General features: G+C 40.8%; 1 protein-coding gene across 2 annotated transcripts in view; it reads left to right on the top strand.

The window, feature by feature from the left end:
• LOC139728924 (neural-cadherin-like) overlaps positions 1–21,906 on the top strand; it is a 75,411-nt gene that overhangs the window by 41,329 nt on the left and 12,176 nt on the right. Inside the window, exons 11-23 of one of the 2 annotated variants that reach the window (XM_071639852.1) lie at positions 754–958; positions 1,640–1,787; positions 4,036–4,176; positions 4,764–5,041; positions 6,010–6,310; positions 7,027–7,218; positions 7,919–8,172; positions 9,427–9,716; positions 11,505–11,638; positions 12,658–12,894; positions 14,321–14,533; positions 16,747–16,770; positions 20,236–20,345. In XM_071639852.1, the coding sequence (XP_071495953.1) occupies positions 754–958; positions 1,640–1,787; positions 4,036–4,176; positions 4,764–5,041; positions 6,010–6,310; positions 7,027–7,218; positions 7,919–8,172; positions 9,427–9,716; positions 11,505–11,638; positions 12,658–12,894; positions 14,321–14,533; positions 16,747–16,770; positions 20,236–20,345 (2,527 nt within the window). The remainder of the gene's footprint in view (positions 1–753; positions 959–1,639; positions 1,788–4,035; positions 4,177–4,763; positions 5,042–6,009; positions 6,311–7,026; positions 7,219–7,918; positions 8,173–9,426; positions 9,717–11,504; positions 11,639–12,657; positions 12,895–14,320; positions 14,534–16,746; positions 16,771–20,235; positions 20,346–21,906) is intronic. The other variant, XM_071639853.1, reaches the window with a different exon arrangement.

Genomic DNA, 21,906 nt, shown 5'->3' on the forward strand with positions numbered 1-21,906 from the left:
CATGCATAGACATAGAGCATTGCGTTTGTGAATATGCGCACATATATGTCAAGCTAATCGCAGCTAATCTGTAAGTAAATGAAGGATGATGTCAGAGACTTTAACTCTCCTGCTTTCGACAGGAGATCTCCCGCAGAAAGCCCATTTTTGCAAAATCTCCCATTCTCCCGCTTGAGATGCAATTTGTCCTGCCCTGGCTCTGTGTGTCCAGCTTGAAATGATCTTGTATACTTAGTGTCATCGTATGTCGAAAAATAAGCCTGAGATAGCACGAGAGAGCATCTGGAACCCTAGAGCTTCCAGGGCCCTTAAGCGGGTCCTGGACCCCGGCCGCAAGGGACTTCATGCTTCATGCACATAAAGTTGGAGTCTCCCGTTTGCTAGGGGTTTCAGGCGGGAGAATCTCCAGATGAGAAGGTACATGGGGTTGGAGTCTCTGTGATATGAATAGATGATATGATTAGTTAAGGGATGAAATAAATGCTGTAAATTTGTTACAACCGTTCAAGAAAAGATTGCAAATATAAGATTTGGTACAGAATTTAGGGAAGACTTTGTTTCGTGACATAATTGTGACATAGTCACATGACTATATTCTGATGATTGTAACTGCCGCAAAAACCAAGGTATAGCTCTCAGTGTGCCTTGCTGCACATACCTGTATCACTGTTGCGAGAGAATATTACCCTCTGCAAGTTTTGAAATCCATTTCAAGCAACTTTTCATGGATGTTTTACTCTTTGTAATCAACAGCTACAGTCTGACAATCAATGCCCAGAGCACTTCACCATACTCCACCGACACCATCGCTACAGTAACAATTGAGGATGTGAACGACGAGTTCCCTATATTCCCAGCCAGCACCTTCTATGCAAATATCTTGGAGAATCAAAATGCTGGTACACCGGTCATCAGAATACAGGCGACAGACAGAGATGCTTCGGCAGTTTTCCGTCAGGTAAAGCCAAAATGGCTTTCCTCCCCCCTTCCCCCCCCCCCCCCCCCCCTCCCCCAGCAAACATATGAATATGCAAGTATTGTGCTTTGTAATGTGTGACTACTGGAAAACCTGCCAGACATTCAGTAGCAGCAAGAAATGACCACAAAGTGGTCCCCTAAATATTGCAGTGCATTAGGTAGGTTCATTTGAATGAAGTAGCCGTTTGGTAGGTCCTCAAAGAAAGACAGAAAAAATATCAGCTGAAATTTTGATATGTCTGTGAACCTACTGTAGTCTGCAGCAGGTTAGCTGTTACACACTGCAGTGGGATAATGAGACTTTTAATTGTTTTTAATTCATTATTCTTGACTGGGTGAGAATCAGTAGAGGAGAAGCCTCAGTAGTGCCTTCCTGGAATTATAAAGCCAGAGAGGCAAGAAGAATGAGATGATAGGGAATTGGGTCAGGGGTCATTGGACCAGGACAAATTCGCTGATGCTCACAGATGATCAAATGGGAACATGTTGCAATGGAAAAGATATTGAAGAAAATGTCAAAATCTCACATTCTGTTTTCATTCTACGTTGTTATTGTGTTGTGAGTACACCTTCCACAATGGTATACATGTAGCAGTTGATGCTGATGCGATGGGGAAACTAGTCTCATGGACCTTGTGACTTGTCTCTCCTCCGTGTGCAGATCACGTACAGCATACTGACGGCAGACACCAGCTTTGAAATAGATCCTACAACCGGAGAGATCACTTCCATGGAAACGTTTGACCGTGAAGCCCTCGACTCGGAGACGCTCATCATCACCGTGCAGGCTTCCGATGGCTTGAATATCAGTGAGTTATAAACCATGAATACTGTAAAATGAGGAATGTTGCGTGCATTTTAATTTCGCGAATTTCGCGAGAGCTGAGTTTTGCGAAATTAAAATGCACTATATGCGTTGAATGTTAGAGGCAACTCGCAAAAATGTCATGCTGCGAATAAGGCCGTCGGCTGCCATTCGCAAAAATTTTATGCCACAAAAATATTGGGTTTTACAATACTTGTTTTTTTTTAATAAAAATTTTACTCATTATGTTGCATTATTGCACAGTTGTAAATATTTTCAGAGCTGCCAAGTCTTTCTATTTCTGTAGGAGGCTTTGTGAAAACTTCAATATCTTGTCATGTCCGGATGAGAGAATGTAGAAATCACTCTGATGTGGAAATTATTTTTTTGACATGGAGGTGCATGTCCCCACAAGCATCTACCTGATTACTCTGTAGCATTGCACAGACTTCTAATGGGAAAATGTTACAGCCCTGAACTTTACAATTCTGATTCCTATAAAGGGGAAGGGAGTTGTAGCTTCTAATCTACTGTATAAGCTGTCATTTTCACGAGGGTTTCATTTTCACGAATTTTCACAAATTACATTCACAAAATGTTGCCATGAGCTAGGTAAGTGGTGCACTTACAGTAGCCTCTGTGTCAATTCGCAAAAACAGCATCTCACAAAAAATGTCTGTGACCTGTTCATTCTCAAAAATATCTGTATAGCTTATACAGTTGACCAAGAATATGACTTTTTTTTTGTAAACTAGTAGAAGGGTTCTAGGCAGTGACATCATCACCTTCTAATATTTCTACATGGGGTGGTGACCAATGTCATGAAAAAAAAGTGTGGAACTTTGACATTCCATAATATTTGTATTTTCATAAAAGATTTTATTGAAATTGCCTACATTCTCTTTGTTGTTGTTCTGTTTCAACCTTTCTTTTTTTTTTGACATTTCATAATTTGTTTGTGTGTATTTTTTTGTTTGGTTGTGTTTTTGTCCCTGCCGAACGAGTTCGAGCAGGGGACTATGAACGGGCTCCGTACGTGTGTGTGTCTGTGCGTCCGTCCGTCCGTCGTAGCGTGCATCCGTCCGTGCGTCCGTCCGTGTGTGCGTCCGTGTGTGATCAAAATGTTCAATTTGCTACTTCTCTGTCATTTATGAGCCAATTTTGATTCTGTTTGCTTTATATGATAGCACTACATGGGAGCTTTAAAACTTCTACACAGAATTTCAGTTGTGACCTTTGACCTTGACCTTTGACCTGTATTGTACATTTTGCTACAAAATGCTACTCCTTCGCCATTTCTAACCCGATTTCGATTCCGTTTGCTTTATGTGATGGCACTAGGTGAGGGCTTCAAAACTTCTACACAGAATTTTGACCTTTGACTTCTTTGACCTTTGACCTATATTGTACATTTTGCTACAAAATGCTACTCCTTCGCCATTTCTAACCCGATTTCGATTCCGTTTGCTTTATGTGATGGCACTAGGTGAGGGTTTCAAAACTTGTACACAGAATTTTGACCTTTGACTTCTTTGACCTTTGACCTTGATTTTTGACCTATATTGTACATTTTGCTACAAAATGCTACTCCTTCGCCATTTCTAACCCGATTTCGATTCCGTTTGCTTTATATGATGGCACTAGTTGAGGGCTTCAAAACTTCTACACAGAATTTTGACCTTTGACTTCTTTGACCTTTGACCTTGATTTTTGTCCTATATTGTGCATTTTGCTACAAAATGCTACTCCTTCGCCATTTCTAACCCGATTTCGATTCCGTTTGCTTTATGTGATAGCACTAGATGAGGGCTTCAAAACTTCTACACTGAATTTTGACCTTTGTCTTCTTTGACCTTTGACCTTGATTTTTGACCTATATTTGTACATTGGCTACAAAATGCTACTCCTTCGCCATTTCTAACCCAATTTCGATTCCATTTGCTTTATGTGATGGCACTAGGTGAGGACTTCAAAACTTCTACACAGAATTTTGACCTTTGACTTCTTTGACCTTTGACCTCGATTTTTTACCTATATTGCACATTTTGTTACAAAATGCTACTTCCGGCGGGGACATATATTACGCACCGCGTAATTTCTACTTTTCCTTGTTAGAAGATGATATTCTGATACTAAATGCTACCTGGATACTAAATAATTGCTGTAATGAGTGTTGCATTTAGTATATGTCTGCACAAGTGCTACTATGCCACCCCCTGACCCCACTACATCTTGCTCTGTGTTGACAACAGGAACCGCTCAGGTCTTCATCGAGGTTGTCGATGAGAATGACAACGAGCCTGTCTTCACAGGGGACTTCTCCTATGAGGTTGCCGAGGACACGCCTTTTGGGTCTGTGATTGGCACCGTCACGGCAACGGATGCAGATATCTGTGAGTTCTCCTCCTTACCCCTTTCTCTGCCAGGGACTTAGGACAGTGTGTACAATGCTATGGGGTTTTCTGTGCCCATTGGCATTCAAAGAACACAGGGGGTTAAACCATTGCACACACTTTCTTTCAAAGACTTGGAAGACATATTTCATGATTTCATACATAATCAGCAACTTTTTCATTCATTCTGTAGTGCATATCAATCTAGAAGTAAACTGCTCATGTGCTTCTGCGGAAAATTCATCTTTTCCGTAATATGTGCCTTGAGAATTTCTTTTGGTGCTATGCTAGATATGTTAACATAAATTTACCGGCAAAGCAGTGTACAGAGGCAAGCAAGTTGAGATGATGCCACATTCTGTTGAAGAGTTTGCATGAAAACTTCTATGAGAAAAGTGTGCGCAGGTCATGTTTGTCATCAGTTCTGTAAATTATAAAGACAGCTAGCCTGCCACCAGCAATCTAAATTGATTCTCTATTTTATGTCTTCCCGTCCAAATCATCAGGATGATTCATTTCTGCATAGTTTTTGTCTGATTCGCCCGATTTTGTGTATTTATTCATTTATTTCCTTTTTGTACTTTTAGCCCAAAACTTGGAGTATTTCATCAGCAGCGGCAACCAGGGGGGCGCTTTTGCCGTACGCATGAGCACCGGTGAGATCGTGGTGACTGGCAACCTGGACTTTGAGACGCAGACACAGTACACGTTGGGTTACAGCGTCAATGATGGCTTGAATACTGCAACCACCACTGTAGTTGTAAACATCACCAACGTGAATGACATTGCTCCGCAGTTCACCGAGAGCCTGTACACGGCCACGGTTGTCGAAAACACAGACGACTTTACGAGCGTGATCGTACAGGTACTAGTATATGACTGTGACTGTGTATCTGCAGACAATCTTCCCTGCTCTTTTACTTCTGTTATTGTGTTGGGGGAGTGGTGAGGAGGAGGAACTTTTTTAGTTAAATATGATGTGTGAAAAGTGCTTGAATTGAATTGAATTGAATTTTTATTATGAGCTCATTTACATGGCTGCTAAGTAAGCAGTGAAAGCTTCCAACTTGGCAACCACAGGACCGACAGCTATAAATCTTCCCAGTAGGACAAGGCAATAAGGATAAGGTGCCTTGCGTAGGGATACAGCCATTGCAAGCCAGGGTACTCACTGTCCAGACCTTTTTTTAACTGCTGAATGACAATAGATTCAGTGCCTTTCATCACTACAGACTTGGGTCAATTAGTGAAGCTACATAATTCAAAAACTTTAAAATCACTGTGAGGAATTACAAATGGTTTGAATGTTGTGTGCTCCATCATCTCACCCTGCTCATTTCTTGTTGTAAGCCTCTCGACCTGATTACTCTACATCTATTCCTGAAGCTCATATTCATCTTTCCAAGTATGTGTGCATTAATCTTAATTTGATGTGAGAATTGGGAATGAAATGGCAGCAAGCAGCACCAAAACCCAAAGATATGTTTCAATTCAATTCAATAATATATTTATTTCCATCAAAGAAAAAAAAATTTTGACTCAAAGTGGTACAAAATGTTAATTTGACTTTCATTCATCTGGCCAGTTACGCCTGAATGATATTATAACCAAAAAAAAAAAAAAAAAGAGGAAATAATGCACATTTTGTCATGGTTACAAAAAAGATAATCATAACAATGGAAAAGAATGTTTAAATTTATTTTCTTTACTTTTTATGTTGTACTTTGTAATCAATTTGTGGAAGGGAGGGGGCGAGCAGATGGAGTGGAGAATGCACTTTTGAAAGGGAAATAGTGTGAAGATAACTTAACCTGGTGTCATACATTTTGACAGGTGCAAGCTACCGATGGGGATGCTGGATCATCCGATGCTGACATTGTCTTCTCACTCATTGGCACTGGAGCGGGCGAAATCTTCGTCATCGACGAGCAGACGGGAGACATTCGTGTCACCCAAGAGCTGGACAGGGAGGAGGTCGCGCAGTATGACCTCGTCGCCATAGCGACCGATGAGAATGGCAACGGGCTCTCCAGCTACGTCGACGTCGTGGTGACGGTCGGGGACGTGAACGACAACGCGCCGTCCTTCCCCAACCTTGAATACGTGGGCAGCGTTGAGGAGAACAGGCCAATGGGTGAGAATCCATCCTCCAGGCTTGCTGTAACCCCTTTTTCTCTGTGATAATGCTGCCACAAATTATGAGGACCTGTCCAACATGAGAATGTAATTGATGGTTTCACAAGATAATCGTATGGCAATTTGTGTCAGACTTATCGTTGTCTGTAAAACTTCTCAAAGTAAAAAGATTAAAGCTTTTATGCTGTAACATTCATGAGTTTGAATGTGAGCATTTTTACTTCTACTGTTCAACATAGTATTTGTATATATATATATATTTTATTATTATTATTATTATTATTATTATTATTATTATTATTATTATTGTTATTATTATTATTATTATTATTATTATTATTATTGTTGTTGTTGTTATTGTTATTGTTATTAGTATTACTATTATTATTATTTATTCGACCAGGTAAAGAATATAGGATACATATCATAAACATATTCTATACATATATACATATACCAGGGCTCCACACTAGCTTTTATTTTTGGTGGCCCAAAGGCAAATATCCGACCTTTTTTGGTGTCCCGATCGGGCCACCAAATTCTTCATTTCTGAAATTTTGGTGGCCCGACGTGCATTTTCGGTGGCCCCTGGCCACCGGGCCACCGTTAGTGTCAAGCCCTTCATATACACATATACATATAATGCGGAGCCATTGATAACCTCTGAAGAATGATATATCATGCACAGTCATCTCTCTTAACTGTATCTTAAAGGTACGGAGGTGATGGAGGTTGCGGCTGTAGACCTCGACACAGATCCATTGGTATACTCCATCATTCAGGATGATGCAAATGCATTTGCCATAGACCCTGACAGTGGGTTAGTGACAACGACGGAGGTACTTGATCGGGAGGTCCAGAGCGAGTACGAGATTACGGTGCAAGTCTCCGACGGCAGCTCGACAGGTGAGTTGTAGCCTTCGTGTGTGCTCCGACAACGTAGAGCTGATGCACTTGTACTGTATCAGTATTCTAGGTGTCATGGCTAGTGAAACAGGAATAATGAATGTAACTTTGATTTCCATGACATGTTTTTTGGCAAGGTGCAGTCTGTAAATTCAAAATGCTCAACACATAAATTTCATTCTGTTGCTGTTCCAAATGCAGTTTTCTAATCCTTACTTTTTGTATACAAGGGGACAGTATTGGCCATTGCCATTTAAAGAAAAATAGAAGAAAATTCTCATGAGCGAGTGATAGTGGGCCTGCTGCTTTTAATGCATTTCACAACAAACCAACCAATCCCCATCAGGTGTAAATCATGTTCAATCTTGCATATGAAATGAACGAATTAGCATGACACCCAAATAAACTTCACAGCAGCATATTGCCTTTGGTATAAAGATTGTTTTTCAGCTTGAGAGTGCAAGGTGCATTGCAGCGTTGCGGCAGATCTGTACAGCTTGAAAATAGTTGTGCGTCAGGGTTTTATCAATCCTAAAAGATTTGAAGGGAACGCATCTTTATTTCACCCCTGACAAGTTTCTCTGGTTCTGAGTAGGTCAGGCTTCGTCCATCAGGATCTTAGTCAGGAGTGTAAAAGCTCTGAGCAAAGTTTTGCATGATGCCAAATGACAGCTTCCTTGTTTCCCTGTTTTCTTCACAGCACAAACCACTGCCACCATCACGGTTCTCGACGTCGACGATAACAGGCCCATATTCGTGGGTGAGCCGTATCTACCCACCACCATCTCGGAGGATGATAGTGTGGGCTCTACGGTCACCATGGTAACAGCGGCAGATGACGACGTAGACTTCCGTGAAGAGGTCACCTTTGAAATTACGTCGGGAAATATCAATGACCGGTTTGCCATTATCTCAGACCCGGCTACTCTTACTGGCGTGGTGGTAGTCAACAGTGTAAGTGCTGAGATGCTTTGTGCGGCTGAGTGTGTCTGTGCCATAATTTCTGCTAGCCCATATTGGTTTGATTTGAATAGATATGTGCATTTTTCAAAGCAGTGCAAACATGTGCATTATTTGATGCATAATATGAAATTTTGAACCAAAGAAAGAAATGTGAATAGTTTTTTTTCTTTCCTATACATTAGCATGATCTTGAAAGCAGCTATTGGGAACAGAATTTGCCAGTGTTGTATCAGAGATTCAGAAAGTATAATTTTTTGTCCCCGCCGAACGAGTTCGAGTGGACTATGAAACGGGCTCCGTACGTGTGTGTGTCCGTGTGTCCGTGCGTCCGTGCGTCCGTGTGTCTGTGTGTGCATCCATGTGTGATCAAAATCTTCAATTTGCTACTTCTCTGTCATTTATCAGCCAATTTTGATTCTGTTTGCTTTATATGATAGCACTACATGGGAGCTTGGAAACTTGTACACCAAATTTCAGTTGTGACCTTTGACCTTGACCTTTGACCTATATTGTACATTTTGCTACAAAGTGCTACTCCTTCGCCATTTCTAACCCGATTTCGATTCTGTTTGCTTTATGTGATGGCACTAGGTGAGGGCTTCAAAACTTCTACACAGAATTTTGACCTTTGACTTCTTTGACCTTTGACCTTGATTTTTTACCCATATTGTACATTGGCTACAAAATGCTACTCCTTCGCCATTTCTAACCCGATTTCGCTTCTGTTTGCTTTATGTGATGGCACTAGGTGAGGGCTTCAAAAATTCTACACAGAATGTTGACCTTTGACTTCTTTGACCTTTGACCTTGATTTTTGACCTGTATTGTACATTTTGCTACAAAATGCTACTCCTTCGCCATTTCTAACCCGATTTTGATTCCGTTTTACTCTATGTGATGGCACTAGGCGAGGGCTTCAAAACTTCTACACAGAATTTTGACCTTTGGCTTATTTGACCTTTGACCTTGATTTTTGACCTACATTTTGTTGTACATTGGCTACAAAATGCTACAGTACTCCTTCGCCATTTCTAACCCGATTTCGATTCCGTTTGCTTTATGTGATGGCACTAGGTGAGCGCTTCAAAACTTCTACACAGAATTTTGACCTTTGACTTCTTTGACCTTTGACCTTGATTTTTGATCTATATTGTACATTTTGCTACAAAATGCTACTTTCGGCGGGGACATATATTACGCACCGCGTAATTTCTACTTTTCCTTGTTTGTACAAATCACCGGCAGCCTCTGGATGTGGATGATAGCAGTGAGCCCGGTCACGTCGCGGATCCCACCTCCTTCTCTTTGCAAATCACTGTGACCGACAGCGTCAATGCCGCCAACCCCGCCACAACCGCCATCACCATCAACATCGTCAATGCCAACGACGAGGTGCCCGTCTTCGACCCGTCGACGTACAGCGGGCAGGTGAGCGAGGATGCACAGCCAGAAGACCCCGTGATGGGCACGGGACCCAATGAGGAGCAGGTCATCTTGCTGACCGCCACAGACAATGATCCTGGAACCACCCTCACGTAAGTGTTTCCACATCACATTCTGCCCAGAGCCAAAGTGTTTCTGTCAACATTGGGACACTAATAGCGTTGAGTCACAGTCAACCTCACTTAAGTCAAGTACTGTATATGCCGAATATTTCGCGAGGTTTTTATTTTTGCAAATTTCTCGAGTTGGGTGCTTTTTCGCGAAATTAGAAACAAGCGAAAATAGTGACTCTGATCCCAGTGTGGGTGTGATGTATACATGTACATTAAAGTCTGTTCAGTACAGGACTCCATGATCGCGAGTTTAACCACTCGCGAAATTGTTGGGAATACCCGATTCGCGAAAATTTAGACTCGCGAAATATATGGCCTATACAGTATCATGGGACCAGAGAATATCATTCAACTTTCTACAAATTTTGACTTACCCTGGTACACAATAGAATCAACGCGTATATGTACACTGTATATATGTGTCGGAGGTAGAATTTTTCTTTTGACTTTTGCGAGGTCTACTGAAGTAAGATTGATCTCTTTCAATTTTTCTGTGGTAGGATTAACCCTATTCTAACTGGGCTATTTGAGACCAAGTTTTTACTGAGGGGGGGTCAATTTGACCCCCCCCCCTTCAGATCTCGGCCGCCGATCGCGCGATCGCCGCGAAATTTTGCCTGAAGATAGAGCTGGATGTCAACTACAAGATTACATGGTCACACAATAGAAAAATATTGCCTTTCTATTTTTAATAAATTAATTATGCAAATTTGTGCATGAAATCATATTTTCACCTATAACTCCATTAAAAAGACTGGAGGATTGCTAAATTTTTGTGTCAGAATTCCTCAAGACACATCAAACAATTTTTGTGTAAAAAAGTAGCACAATCGAAATCAATTTCTTTTCTTTTTTTGTTTTGTTAATTTCTTATGTATTCTATTGTTTTTTCGACCCTTTGTTTTGTATTGTTTTTTTTGCCAAAATTTGTTGCAGGCACTTTTTCAGGCTTATCTACACTAGAATTGATTAATTTCAATGGTAAAAGTTGAAATAATCTAATTTATATCAATTTAGCCAAAAAACACAATTTGCATTGGATTTGCAGACGATATCATGAATTTGAGCTGTTTTTTGGTTGACATGCATATGCAAAACATTACGTAACTTCAAAACGGTGTACCCGGACGTCGCAAATTTGGTCTCAAAATATGCGGGAGACTTCAATGAAAAAAGTTGTGAAACGATGCGGCAAAATCTTTGCGTGTTGCGAAATCGTGGCACAAAACGTCGAGGGGGGGTCAATTTGACCCCCCCCCCCCCCAGTTAGAATAGGGTTAAAACATAAGTGTTGAAGCTGGTGGTTTTGAATAAGCAGGGACACTGATACATGCTGTGTGTTGTTTTGCGTGAAAAGTCTGTCTCACACAACAAACATATGTGCAATAAGATGCACCTAATGGGTGCCCCCAAATCTGCCCTTCAAGAACGTCAAAACCTCTCAATATCACATATGAAAAATCCTACATTTGTGTTAGTGTCTTTTTGCCACTCAACCAATAAAAAGAAGCAAGAGAGGCAGTGATTCAAATGTAGATGTTGGTCGAGCTTTGTTTAAAAAGTTGATATGATCTTTCTTGTTAATATAGGTTTATATGGTTATTTTTTTTTTTTCGTGCAGTGTCATTGATTGCAAGTTCCCTTAGACTTTTACAGCACAGTGCCTTGAGCACTCTACAGAGTGGATTTGGAGCAATACAAGTTGTTTTTAGATCATATCTGACATCACTGTTATTGCCCTCTGCTTTTTTTTTTAAAATTACACAGGTACGTCATAGACCCCACAACTGATCCCAATGGTCAGTTTGATGTTGCAGTTGATGGCGCTTTAGTGGTGGCCAGTGCACTGGACCGAGAGACCACAGCCAGCTACGAACTCAAAGTCTGGGCACTCGATAATGGTAAGTCAGATTTAGTGGCTGACTCAAGTTTTCTTGTGTGCATTGATGACGTGTGATATTTTATGATCCGTATCATCTGCATTTTAGTCCTCTTTCAGTCAGACCCACCAAGAACTATGATTCAATGATGCTTAATTTGTGTTTATTCTTTTTTCTTTATCTTCAAGTGATAGGCTGTGTTCATGAAATTATGTTTTTCTGTTTTCTGAAATATGATTTAGCATGCTTAACATGTCAGTCTTCCCACTTTTTAAACCAAAAGTAAATGAATGACTAAAAAATGTCTTTTAAAAAAAAATTATCTGTGCTTCATAATGTACATGATCTACTGAAGTTGGTAGTCCTGTTCAACAGGATATCCAGATGATATTCTTTCATATGCTGTTGACTCCTATGTCACTGAGAACCTACAGTTGTGGATTGAGAAGAACCGATGTGAAACTCTTCCAATCCTTGACTCGGCTTATTTTTCTGTCAATAGATTAAAAAATCAATTAACAAACGAGTACCTGAAATGAGTGAATAGAGAAAGAGAAGGGAATAAGAATTTTCATAATACGGAAGGTGTTCATCATCATGGTAGTTGTTGAAGGATTAAGATTAATCAGTTGTCACACAAAGCTAGGTAAAGATGAAAAGGATTTACAAAGTTTCGGCCACAAAATCTGCTGGCCTTCATCTTACAAAGTAGACCCAGCGCTGCAGTGAACATGTATTGAAAGTGCTAGCAAAGGACACATTGTACTCAGCAAAGTGGAACAATGGTGTACCTCTGAGTACAATGTTCACTTGCTAGCGCTATGAATACACATTCACTGCAGTCCTCAGTCTACTTTTGCAGACGAAGGCGAGCAGATTTTGCTACCGAAACTTCATAAATCCTTTTCATTTTACCTCACTTTGTGTGACAACCGATTGATCTTATTCCTCCAAAAATCATCATATTAGCAAGACCCTGCTCTGCTCCCCTGCAGATGATTAGCTCTTCCTCACCCGTTCATTTTGTCCTCACCTCGCAGGAACACCTCCGCAGACTGGCACAGCCACAGTGAACATCAACATTCTGGACGTGAACGACACGCCTCCAATCTTTGCCGAAGACTACCAGCCGGAGGTGATGGAGAACAGCGAGACTCAGGAGGTGATTGTCACGGTATTCGCCACGGACATCGACGACCCCCCGGCCGGGGACAGCTTCACCTACAACGTCCAAAGTGGCACGTGGCAAACTTATTTCACGGTGCCCGACACACTTAGTAAGGAACCAGGTCATTTTCTTTGTGACCAGTACAAGTTGTAATATTAACCTGTTGAGGGATGAAATGATATTTGATGTGGCAAGCATTCCCTATAGACATCTGTCCAAATATACTTGGGATTAGTCTTAACCCGTAACTGCACTGGGGGGGGGGGGGGGGGGGGGGGGCCCTCGGAGGCCCCCCCCTCGATATTTCGCACGATTACTCTGCAACACTTAATGCTCTCGCCGCGATGCTCCATGACTTTTTTCTTTTGAGTTTCCCGCACATTTTGACACCAAATTTGTGACGCCTGGGGGTACGGTTCTGAAGTTACATGACTTTTTGTACGTGCACGTGAGGCCAAAAATGGCTAAAAAATGTGATTTTGTGTACAAAGTCAATGCAAATTGAGTTTTTTCGCATGGTTCATATAAATATGCTTATTTTTACTCTCAATGGCTAAAATTAGTTTGTTTTAGGAGTATTATGCTTCAAAAAGTGTCTGTGACAAATTTTGTTACAAAAAACAACAAAAACAAAAGGTCGAAAAAACAAAGAAATACATAAGAAATTTATGAAACAATAAAATAAATAAGAAACTAATTTTGATACCGAATTTTTTTTTCAAGTACATTTGCTAAGAATGCCACAAAGAATAATTATACCAAAAATGAGCACTTTGAAGCTTTATTTACTGATTTAGATGAAAGATTCTGATTTCTCACATAAATTATCATAATTAATCAAAAATAAAATAAAAGAAGACTATTTTCTAAAATTTAAAAACACGATCTTGTAGATTACATCGCACACTACCATTGTGCAAAGTTCCGCGGCGATCGCGCGATCCACGGCTGAGATCTTGGGGGGGGGGGGGGGGGGGGCCGCCCCCCCCCCCCCCCCCCAGTCTTTCGAGCTACCAAAATAGCCCAGTCTTTTTAGGGTTAACCCTAAAATGGCTGGGGTGAAATCAACTCCTACCGACGGCCAAGATCTCGGGGGGGGGGGGGGTGGGGGGGTGGGGGGGGAGTTGATTCAACCCTCTCCTTACCACAGAAAAGCCAAAAAAGCCCGACCTGGTTAGGGTTAAAACCGAATTCTGTTGTTAGAGCTTCTGGAGTGTTAACAAAACAGTGGCCATTGTAGACAGGTTTATTGCCATCATTTATTTGTAACAGTTTGATGGGCACATCCAAACCTTTGCACAATATGTACAGTGTATGTAATATGTGATGTTTGGGTGTGCACATTGATTTGAGCTGAAAGAGTTTGCTTATATGTGATGAAGACAATTTTATGTGTATACTGTTCTGTTGTTGGTTTTGTATTTATTTTTTATGGATTTTTGTTTCCTCTGTGTGTTAAATGTGAAGCTTGTGTTAAGTGTAAAAATTGTTTTGCTAGGCAGAATTTCACATTTACCCTGTCTTCTCATTGTTAGATGTGCCCACCTCAAATGGCATTCGTGTGCAGACCAATGGCGTGCCCATTGACCGCGAGCAGTTCCCGTACTTCGACATGGTCTTTGAGATGGGTGAAACGGACACGACCGAGCTGCTGACGGGAACCAGCACCCTCACCATCACCATCCTCGATGTAAACGACAACCCCCACGAGGCTTACACCAAGAACGTCCTGGTCTACAACTACGAAGGTGAGAGAGGCTGTCAGTAGTGCCAGTAGCCAGCGTGATGACACTGTGATAGTTGCCTCTGTGTGCTAGAGAAAATAGTCCGTTTGATGCATCATAACTGCTCCCCGTGATGAATTTGCAGTGACGCCGTCCTTAACTTAAACCCTGAGATGTTGCGGGAGTGTGTGATGTTTGTTTTGCAAATCTCTTCGCATATTGGCCACAGCAGCAAAATTCATAAGCTTGCTTCTGGATATACAACACAGCAGCTGTGGATAAAATGCTAAACAAGTTCTGTAGATCACAAAATTGCATGATCATCAAATGTCCCTCAAACTTCATATTTTTGGGCTCCTTCAGAGACTCCAACCCCAAACCTTCTGGGAGTCACCAAACGGGAGACTCCAAGTTGATGTTTGTGAAGCGCAAAGTTCCTAGGGATTTCTCCGCCTCAGGCTTATTTTTTCAACATTCGAGAAATAAGTGATAAGGTCCCTGTCGGCGGGAGATCTCCTTGAAGTTGGAGTCTCTGTCTGTTAGCTCTGCAGTCCACGGTTAGATGGTTAGCACCTGTGATCTCAGAAGTCTTACTTTACATGCATTCTGAAGGATGTGTACATCTGTGACTGTCTGTGCCTGTGTCTATGTGTGTATGTGTCAGTGTGTCTGTGTGTGTCTGTGTTCCGTGTGTAGTTGTAAACCCTATGATTAGATTCATATGGCAGTCAAGTCTGTTGGTGGTTAGATGTTGTTTGCAGTGGATGTTTGTCAGCATGGCTGCTTGTCCAGGGTCCCAGCTGGTAGGAGGCTGATGGAGTAGTGATTGACATGTTTGTTGCCGAGACATTATAGTCTGCAGACAAAACTCTTGTCACAGTTACATTACCAGAGGGTTCCATGGGCGTGTTGTGGGATGTACAATGTACATGTATTGTCTGATATATTGTCTGATGGATTACTGTAAAAGTGGATATTTTTACGCGAGTAATTTTTTGCGCTCTGCCGAGTAAGATGAATTTCGCATGTTTCTAATTCCATGGAATCCCGACATTACATTTTTGTACATATGGTGAGTAAAAATATTTACATGGTTTTATTTTGGTGCTTGTTTCTGGTCCGTGAAATGCACAAAATTTCCACACAGCAAAAATTTCCACTTTCATAGCTTTTTTTATTTTGTCAGATGCAGACTCTGCCCTCATCAAAGCGTGAAAAGTAGGGACATTGTAATGCAGTACATCTCTATTGCAGAACATGTAACTTTACTTTGCTTTGGATATTGTGTCAACCATACTGTAGTATCGTCTTCAAGAAATCTTGTGTTGTAACGTCATGTATCAAGTATCAAAAGTGTGTTGACCCCAGGACACTGTCAGGGGCTGTGGAAGTGGGGGTACCCTTTACCCTCTTTTGGGCAGTTCATCATTACATCTTGACACTAAGCATCAAAATGCCAAAGTCAATCACTAAGAATTTCACTGATGTCAAAACTTCCAAGAGAATCTTCTATGCCCTGAAAAAAAAAATCTTGTAAGAGGTAGGGTAACCTCTTCAAAGTTCTTAGAAGCGCTTATCAGAGGGAATTGAGTAGCCATTTGGCTGAAATGGGACATCTAGGAGGGAGTACCAAAGTCATGTGGCGATATGGAAATAGTTCTGACATTACCACATCCCAGACTGGTAAATCGTAAGCTTTTGCTCTCGTTTGATTGTGTTCCAGATTAATTGTTTAAGAGACATTCCTTGTGTTTGCAGATTTCCATGGGAAGAGTTTATAGAAAGTGATTATGTGGATTCCGCTGTATACATCTTTTGTTCCATTTCTTGCAACAACTGTGAAACTAGAGTAAAGCTGCAATTTTTCATGTTCATGCTTTTCAAATGTGACTGTGTGTGTGCTGCAAACTTGCTACAATTTATTGAAGCTGTGCCCAGCCATCATAAACATACAGAAACAAAAAGAGAGAGAGAGAAAAAAAAAGAAAGAGCAAAGCTGACAAAAGAATATGCTTAGCAATGACAGTAGATATATATAAAAGATTTCTTTCATTCATCCATATTTCATTATATAGTCTTGGCAATTAATACCACAATTACATCAAAAGGCCGTATATGCATATGTACTGTTCTGTTATTGTTGTTTTTTTTTTAAATGAGAATTTAATATGCTTTTGAAAACTAACTGGTGTTGTTTTGCCTCTGTGCAACTCTGCGCTGCATCCATTATCATATAGGCCAAAACCCAGATGTTAATATTGGTATGTATTCTCCTCTTCTCCTCCACTTAATTATGATTAATATAACCCCTGAGTGAACACAGCATCCTTCTAGCCCAAGCTGTCCTGCTAACCGCAATCCTTCTTAATCCCTTCCCCGCTGACCCATCCCACTTTTAGAATTTTTCCACTCACTGTGTTTGGACAGTGCCAAGTCTTCATTATGTCTTTACTTTGTTTGTTTGTTTGTTTTCGCCACACTGTTGAGCTTTGTCATTTGTTTTTTGTTTGTTTTTTGTCCTTTTTTTGACATCATCATTTTCTTATGTGAGATGTGTTGTGATTAGTTTTAGTTTTACATGGTCGCATGCTTCCATTTTATTAACCATCCCTCTTACGTTCCCCATACACACACCACCAAACTTAACTCCCATGCCCCCCCCACACACAAACATCATCACCAAACTTTACGATGATGCATGCAATTTTGACAAAGCGTAGTTATGTGTCCCTGTTATTTCTGCTACATAATGCAATGCCTGACGTACAATTTTTAGCTCATAGTGAGCTATTGCGATCGCTCTTCGTCCGGCGTCCGGCGTGCGAAAACTTTTTACAATTTCATCTTCTTCTTGAGAACCCCATGACTGATTTTTACCAAACTTGGCAGGTAGCATCCTTAGGGGGATAGGATCTCAATTTGTTCAAATGGGCACCATGCCCCACCTGGGGGGCTCCCAGAGGGGCCCAAACCCCCCCCCCCCCCCCCCCCCAAATTAAGGAATCTGTAAAAATCTTCTTCTCTAGAACCAGAAGTGATAGAGCTACAATGTGTAAGTTAATACTATGAGTTAGTACATTGATGATTGTAGTTTCAGGTTTGTTGATGGCGGAATCAGGGGTGCCCCCCCCCCCCTTGGGACCCATGGGAGGGGGTGGGGAGGGGTCCTAATGGGGCTCAAATTGTACATTTTCATCTTTTTCTTGAAAATGCCATGATGAATTTTCACCAAACTTGGCAGGTAGCATCGGTATAGGGGGATAGAATCTCAATTCCATCAAATGGGCACCATGTCCCATATGTGGGTCCCCCAGGGGGGCCCAACCCACCCCCCATTAAGGAATCTTTAAAGATTTTCTATAGAACCAGAAGTGATTGAGCTAAGTTAATACAGGAGGGGGGGGGGGGGCCAAGATTGGGGCCAAATTGTTAATTTTCATCTTTTTCTTGAGGACCCCATCATGAATTTTCACCAAACTTGGCAGGTAGCATCCGTATAGGGGGATAGAATCTCAATTCCATCAAATGGGCACCATGTCCCATATGTGGGTCCCCCAGGGGGGCCCAACCCACCCCCCATTAAGGAATCTTTAAAGATTTTCTATAGAACCAGAAGTGATTGAGCTAAGTTAATACAGTAAGTCAGTATATTGACGACTGTTGTTTCAAGCTTGTTCATAGCAGAATCAGATTGGTGTGTTTAAGACACACAAACACACAGTATAATAAAATGCGTGCACATTACAAGTAGAGTTTATCTGCACCTATGATATTATTCACCATCATTAATTGCTCAGAAACACTTGTGTTTTTTTTCTTCCCCCAACCTCGAGAACTACTGTGTACACTAGATATTTAGCGAGTCTAATTTTTTGCGAATCGGGACTTCTCGACAATTTTGTGAGTGGCTAAAGGGTGTGTACAGTTCTGGTTGAGGTGAGGATTTAGCTTTTAACGTTTTGCGAGATATTGAGAAACCACTCTATGAGATGTCAAAGAGCATGCAATTCTAAGGGGTATCACTGATGAAAATCGGTTTTGAAATGGCTGAGATATCCATAAACAAGGTGAAACAAAGAGATCCTAATAAAAGGCGTGGCCTGTCGCCTTTTTTTTTTTTTTGGATATCTCAGCCATTTGAAAACCAATTTTCATCAAATAAAAGTTGGGTCCTTCTTAAAATTACATGCTCTTTCATATTTCATAAGAGGTTTCTCCTTATCTCACGTAGGAATGTTATAAACCTGAATCCCCACCTCAACCAGTACTGTACAGTTCCTTTAACTTCGTGATCGTGGGTACAGAACTGAATGGAGAAATGTATGTTTGCATGTCACTTTCATGTTGGGATCAAAGTCAATATTTTCGCATGTTTTTCAATTCGTGAATAGACATGACTCACAAAATTTGTGAAAATAATAACCCCGTGAAATATTCGGCATATACAGTATGTGAACATGTTCACACACTCACATTCAACAATGAACAAATGTTGAATTTGTGTAGGTTGATGCATCTCATTGTGTTTTACTTTCTTCTCGTAGCATGAAACCTATGCCCATCTTGTTGCCCTGCTAAACTGTAGATGTCTCAATTCAGACTAATCCAAAAGCTCATAATTCTCTCCGTGTTGTGTATGATGAACATTTTCCATACTGCTGTGTGCTACATTGTTTGTGTTGTGCCTTATCCTTCTTAGTTTACAGAAAGAACCTGTCCTTTGTGAATTTGAGAGTCTGACTTGTGTTTGATCTTAGATGTAGTAGGATCCATCAACATTTGTTTTGTTTTTGTAGATTTTTCCTCCATAAGCTGTTTATCATGTGTTCAATGGTATTGTGCAGATTAGAGTTAAAGTTGATTTCAAGCTAACAGGTGCTAACATGTATGATCTGTGTTCTATGTGTTGTCGTGTCATGATTGCAAGGTTTTAATGACTCATGCTTTGTAAGCCTTTTTTTAAATTTTTTTATTAGAGATAAAGTTGACCTCAGACACTATATGGGCCCTCCACTTTACAGTTGCAAAAATGAGATCTTGGGAGGAAGCTGTTTACAACAGTAGTAGTTTGAAATAAAAGTGTGCAAAAACCTCTTAAACAGTAATGCACTCTGGTAAAAGTTATTTTCTCCCAGTAAGAAGCAGAGTGATATCGCTAAGTGCTGAAAAATGTTACGGTTTGCACATCTGTGAAGTATTCCCATTACTTCCAGCAGGCAAAATGATGTCTGTTTTTAGGTTAGTCTCCTGTTGTCATTTCTCTACTGAGGGCTGCCATGACATTGTAACTTCCCATATAGGTCCCTCAAATGAGCAGTTCTTAATTGTCTTTATTCAGAATTATGTCATGACATATAATGTGAATTATCTTAGCATATGACATGAACTTTAAGTTAAATAATAAAGGCAGATGACCAGAGCCGTGATAGTGAAATAGTCAGTACCTTTTTTATTTCAAATCTTGGAATGAAATGAGCAGAAAATAAAGTTGTTAATATTTGTTAATCTGTTCACAGTATTGAGATTTGTCTCTTCCCATAAGAGGACATAATTTGCTTGTTATGGTATAACCCATTTTCAGACATACATTGTATGAATGAACTCTTCATCTTGTGAATTGAGCAATGACACAGCATGCGAGTATGCCATGATGTAATATCTTTAGAAGGAGCGTGTCTGATTGGCAATATGTGTTTCTTTTTTCGGTGGTGGCTGTCCACACGTAGGCGAGATTCCAACCACTCAGGTTGGACAGGTGGAGGTCGTTGACCCAGACATCCTGGACGACAAGACATACACCATTCCTGAAGATGCACCGTTCCCAGAGCAATTTGAGGTTAGCCACACTCTAAGATTCAACGAAGCCACCTCTTCTCTCTCTCTCTCTCTCTCTCTCTCTCTCTTGGTCTCCCCTGTCTCTACATCAGGCGCGGTCAGACTGGCAAAAGATCGAGAAGTTTAAGATCGTGAAGTTTGGGCCATTCGTACGCGCGCAAGAAAGAGTGCGCCGTCTGATGGCTAGTGATTGTGATGTAACAATGCACATCTGTACATGACAGTGGCCTCGCACTTCGGAGACAGCGCCCGCAAACAGATAGAGAAGTTTCGCGAGAAGTTTCGCGAGAAGTTTGCGGTCGCACTGGCAAAACTTCGAGATCTTAAAGATGGCAATCTTAAACTTTGCGATCTTAAACTTCGTGATCTTATGCCAGTCTGACAGCACCAATTGTCTCTCTGTTAGTTAGTCTGTTGTTTATTTGTCTGTCTCTTTCTCACTTTTGTCTGTTGTTGGCAGTTCATTGCAATATTAAGATTATGCTAGGATGTGAAGGTCCTCAATAATTCTGAGTAGCTGGTATCTACACTAGATAGTGTATCTACGTTCTAACCTGCCTGTAGTGGCCACCCAAGGAGGACAGAAAAATGGCCCTTATAGACGGGTGGCTGCTACATACAGGGTCTTTAACAAGACTTTTAAATCTCGGGGAAGTTTTTTGTAGTGACCATATACTGTGACTGTATATATTTTCTCAATTTTTCTTCTTCTTTAAACAAGTATGTGGCTATTGAAATTACAAGGAATTGCTCATCTTGATGTCATACTGTAGGTATTCAGTTCGTGGTGTCAGACTGGTGTGTACATTAGTTCAATTGTGTGTACATGTTACATGACATTTTATATTGTATACCTTGTATGAAGCCTGCATTCAATATAACGTTTCATACAGTACCTATGTAGAATGTAGCTGTCCGATTGGTCAATTGCCCATCACATGACATTTACTGAAAAGTTCCATTGCACACGCTCTGATGTCACAATAAACAAACATGTGCCACGCGCACTCAACAATTACAAGCGTGCTTACAAGCACATACTTTTGTCACTCATTTTTGTAACAACTTCGTTTGCCAAAGGTACGTACTGTACGTACATTACACATGTACATACACGGTGACTGCGACTGTGAGGCTACTCATTTGTCTTTCACGGAAAATGGTTGCCATTTCTGTGCTAAGTTCAAGAATCTGTGAGTACCAAATCTGTTGACGTTCGAGGTGTTGTATAAAACAAATAGCGCATGGTCTTTACTCGTGCAATGGAACCAGATTTCGCACTCGATGAAAAATGAGCCGAGTTGAATAGAGCGCCTCTATCTTTCACCTCATGCGAAATCTTGTACCATCACACTCGTGACCATTCACTCTTTGTATAATATTGCATCTTTTAATGAACCGAAATAGGCAGCCATTGCTCTGTTGTTGGCATTTCATTATACTTCTAAACTTGCAGAGCAAAGCTAGGTTTTGACTTACTGCTTGAATGCAGTATGTGAATTTGGAACTTTGTTGTTGTTGTTTTTTTTTTTATAATTACAGCTTAATGAGTTTTAATGAGG

This window comes from Diadema antillarum, unplaced genomic scaffold (assembly GCF_040938485.1).
Source record: "Diadema antillarum isolate AM-2024a unplaced genomic scaffold, OU_Dant_1.0 seq00000205_RagTag, whole genome shotgun sequence".
Classification (NCBI taxonomy): domain Eukaryota; kingdom Metazoa; phylum Echinodermata; class Echinoidea; order Diadematoida; family Diadematidae; genus Diadema; species Diadema antillarum.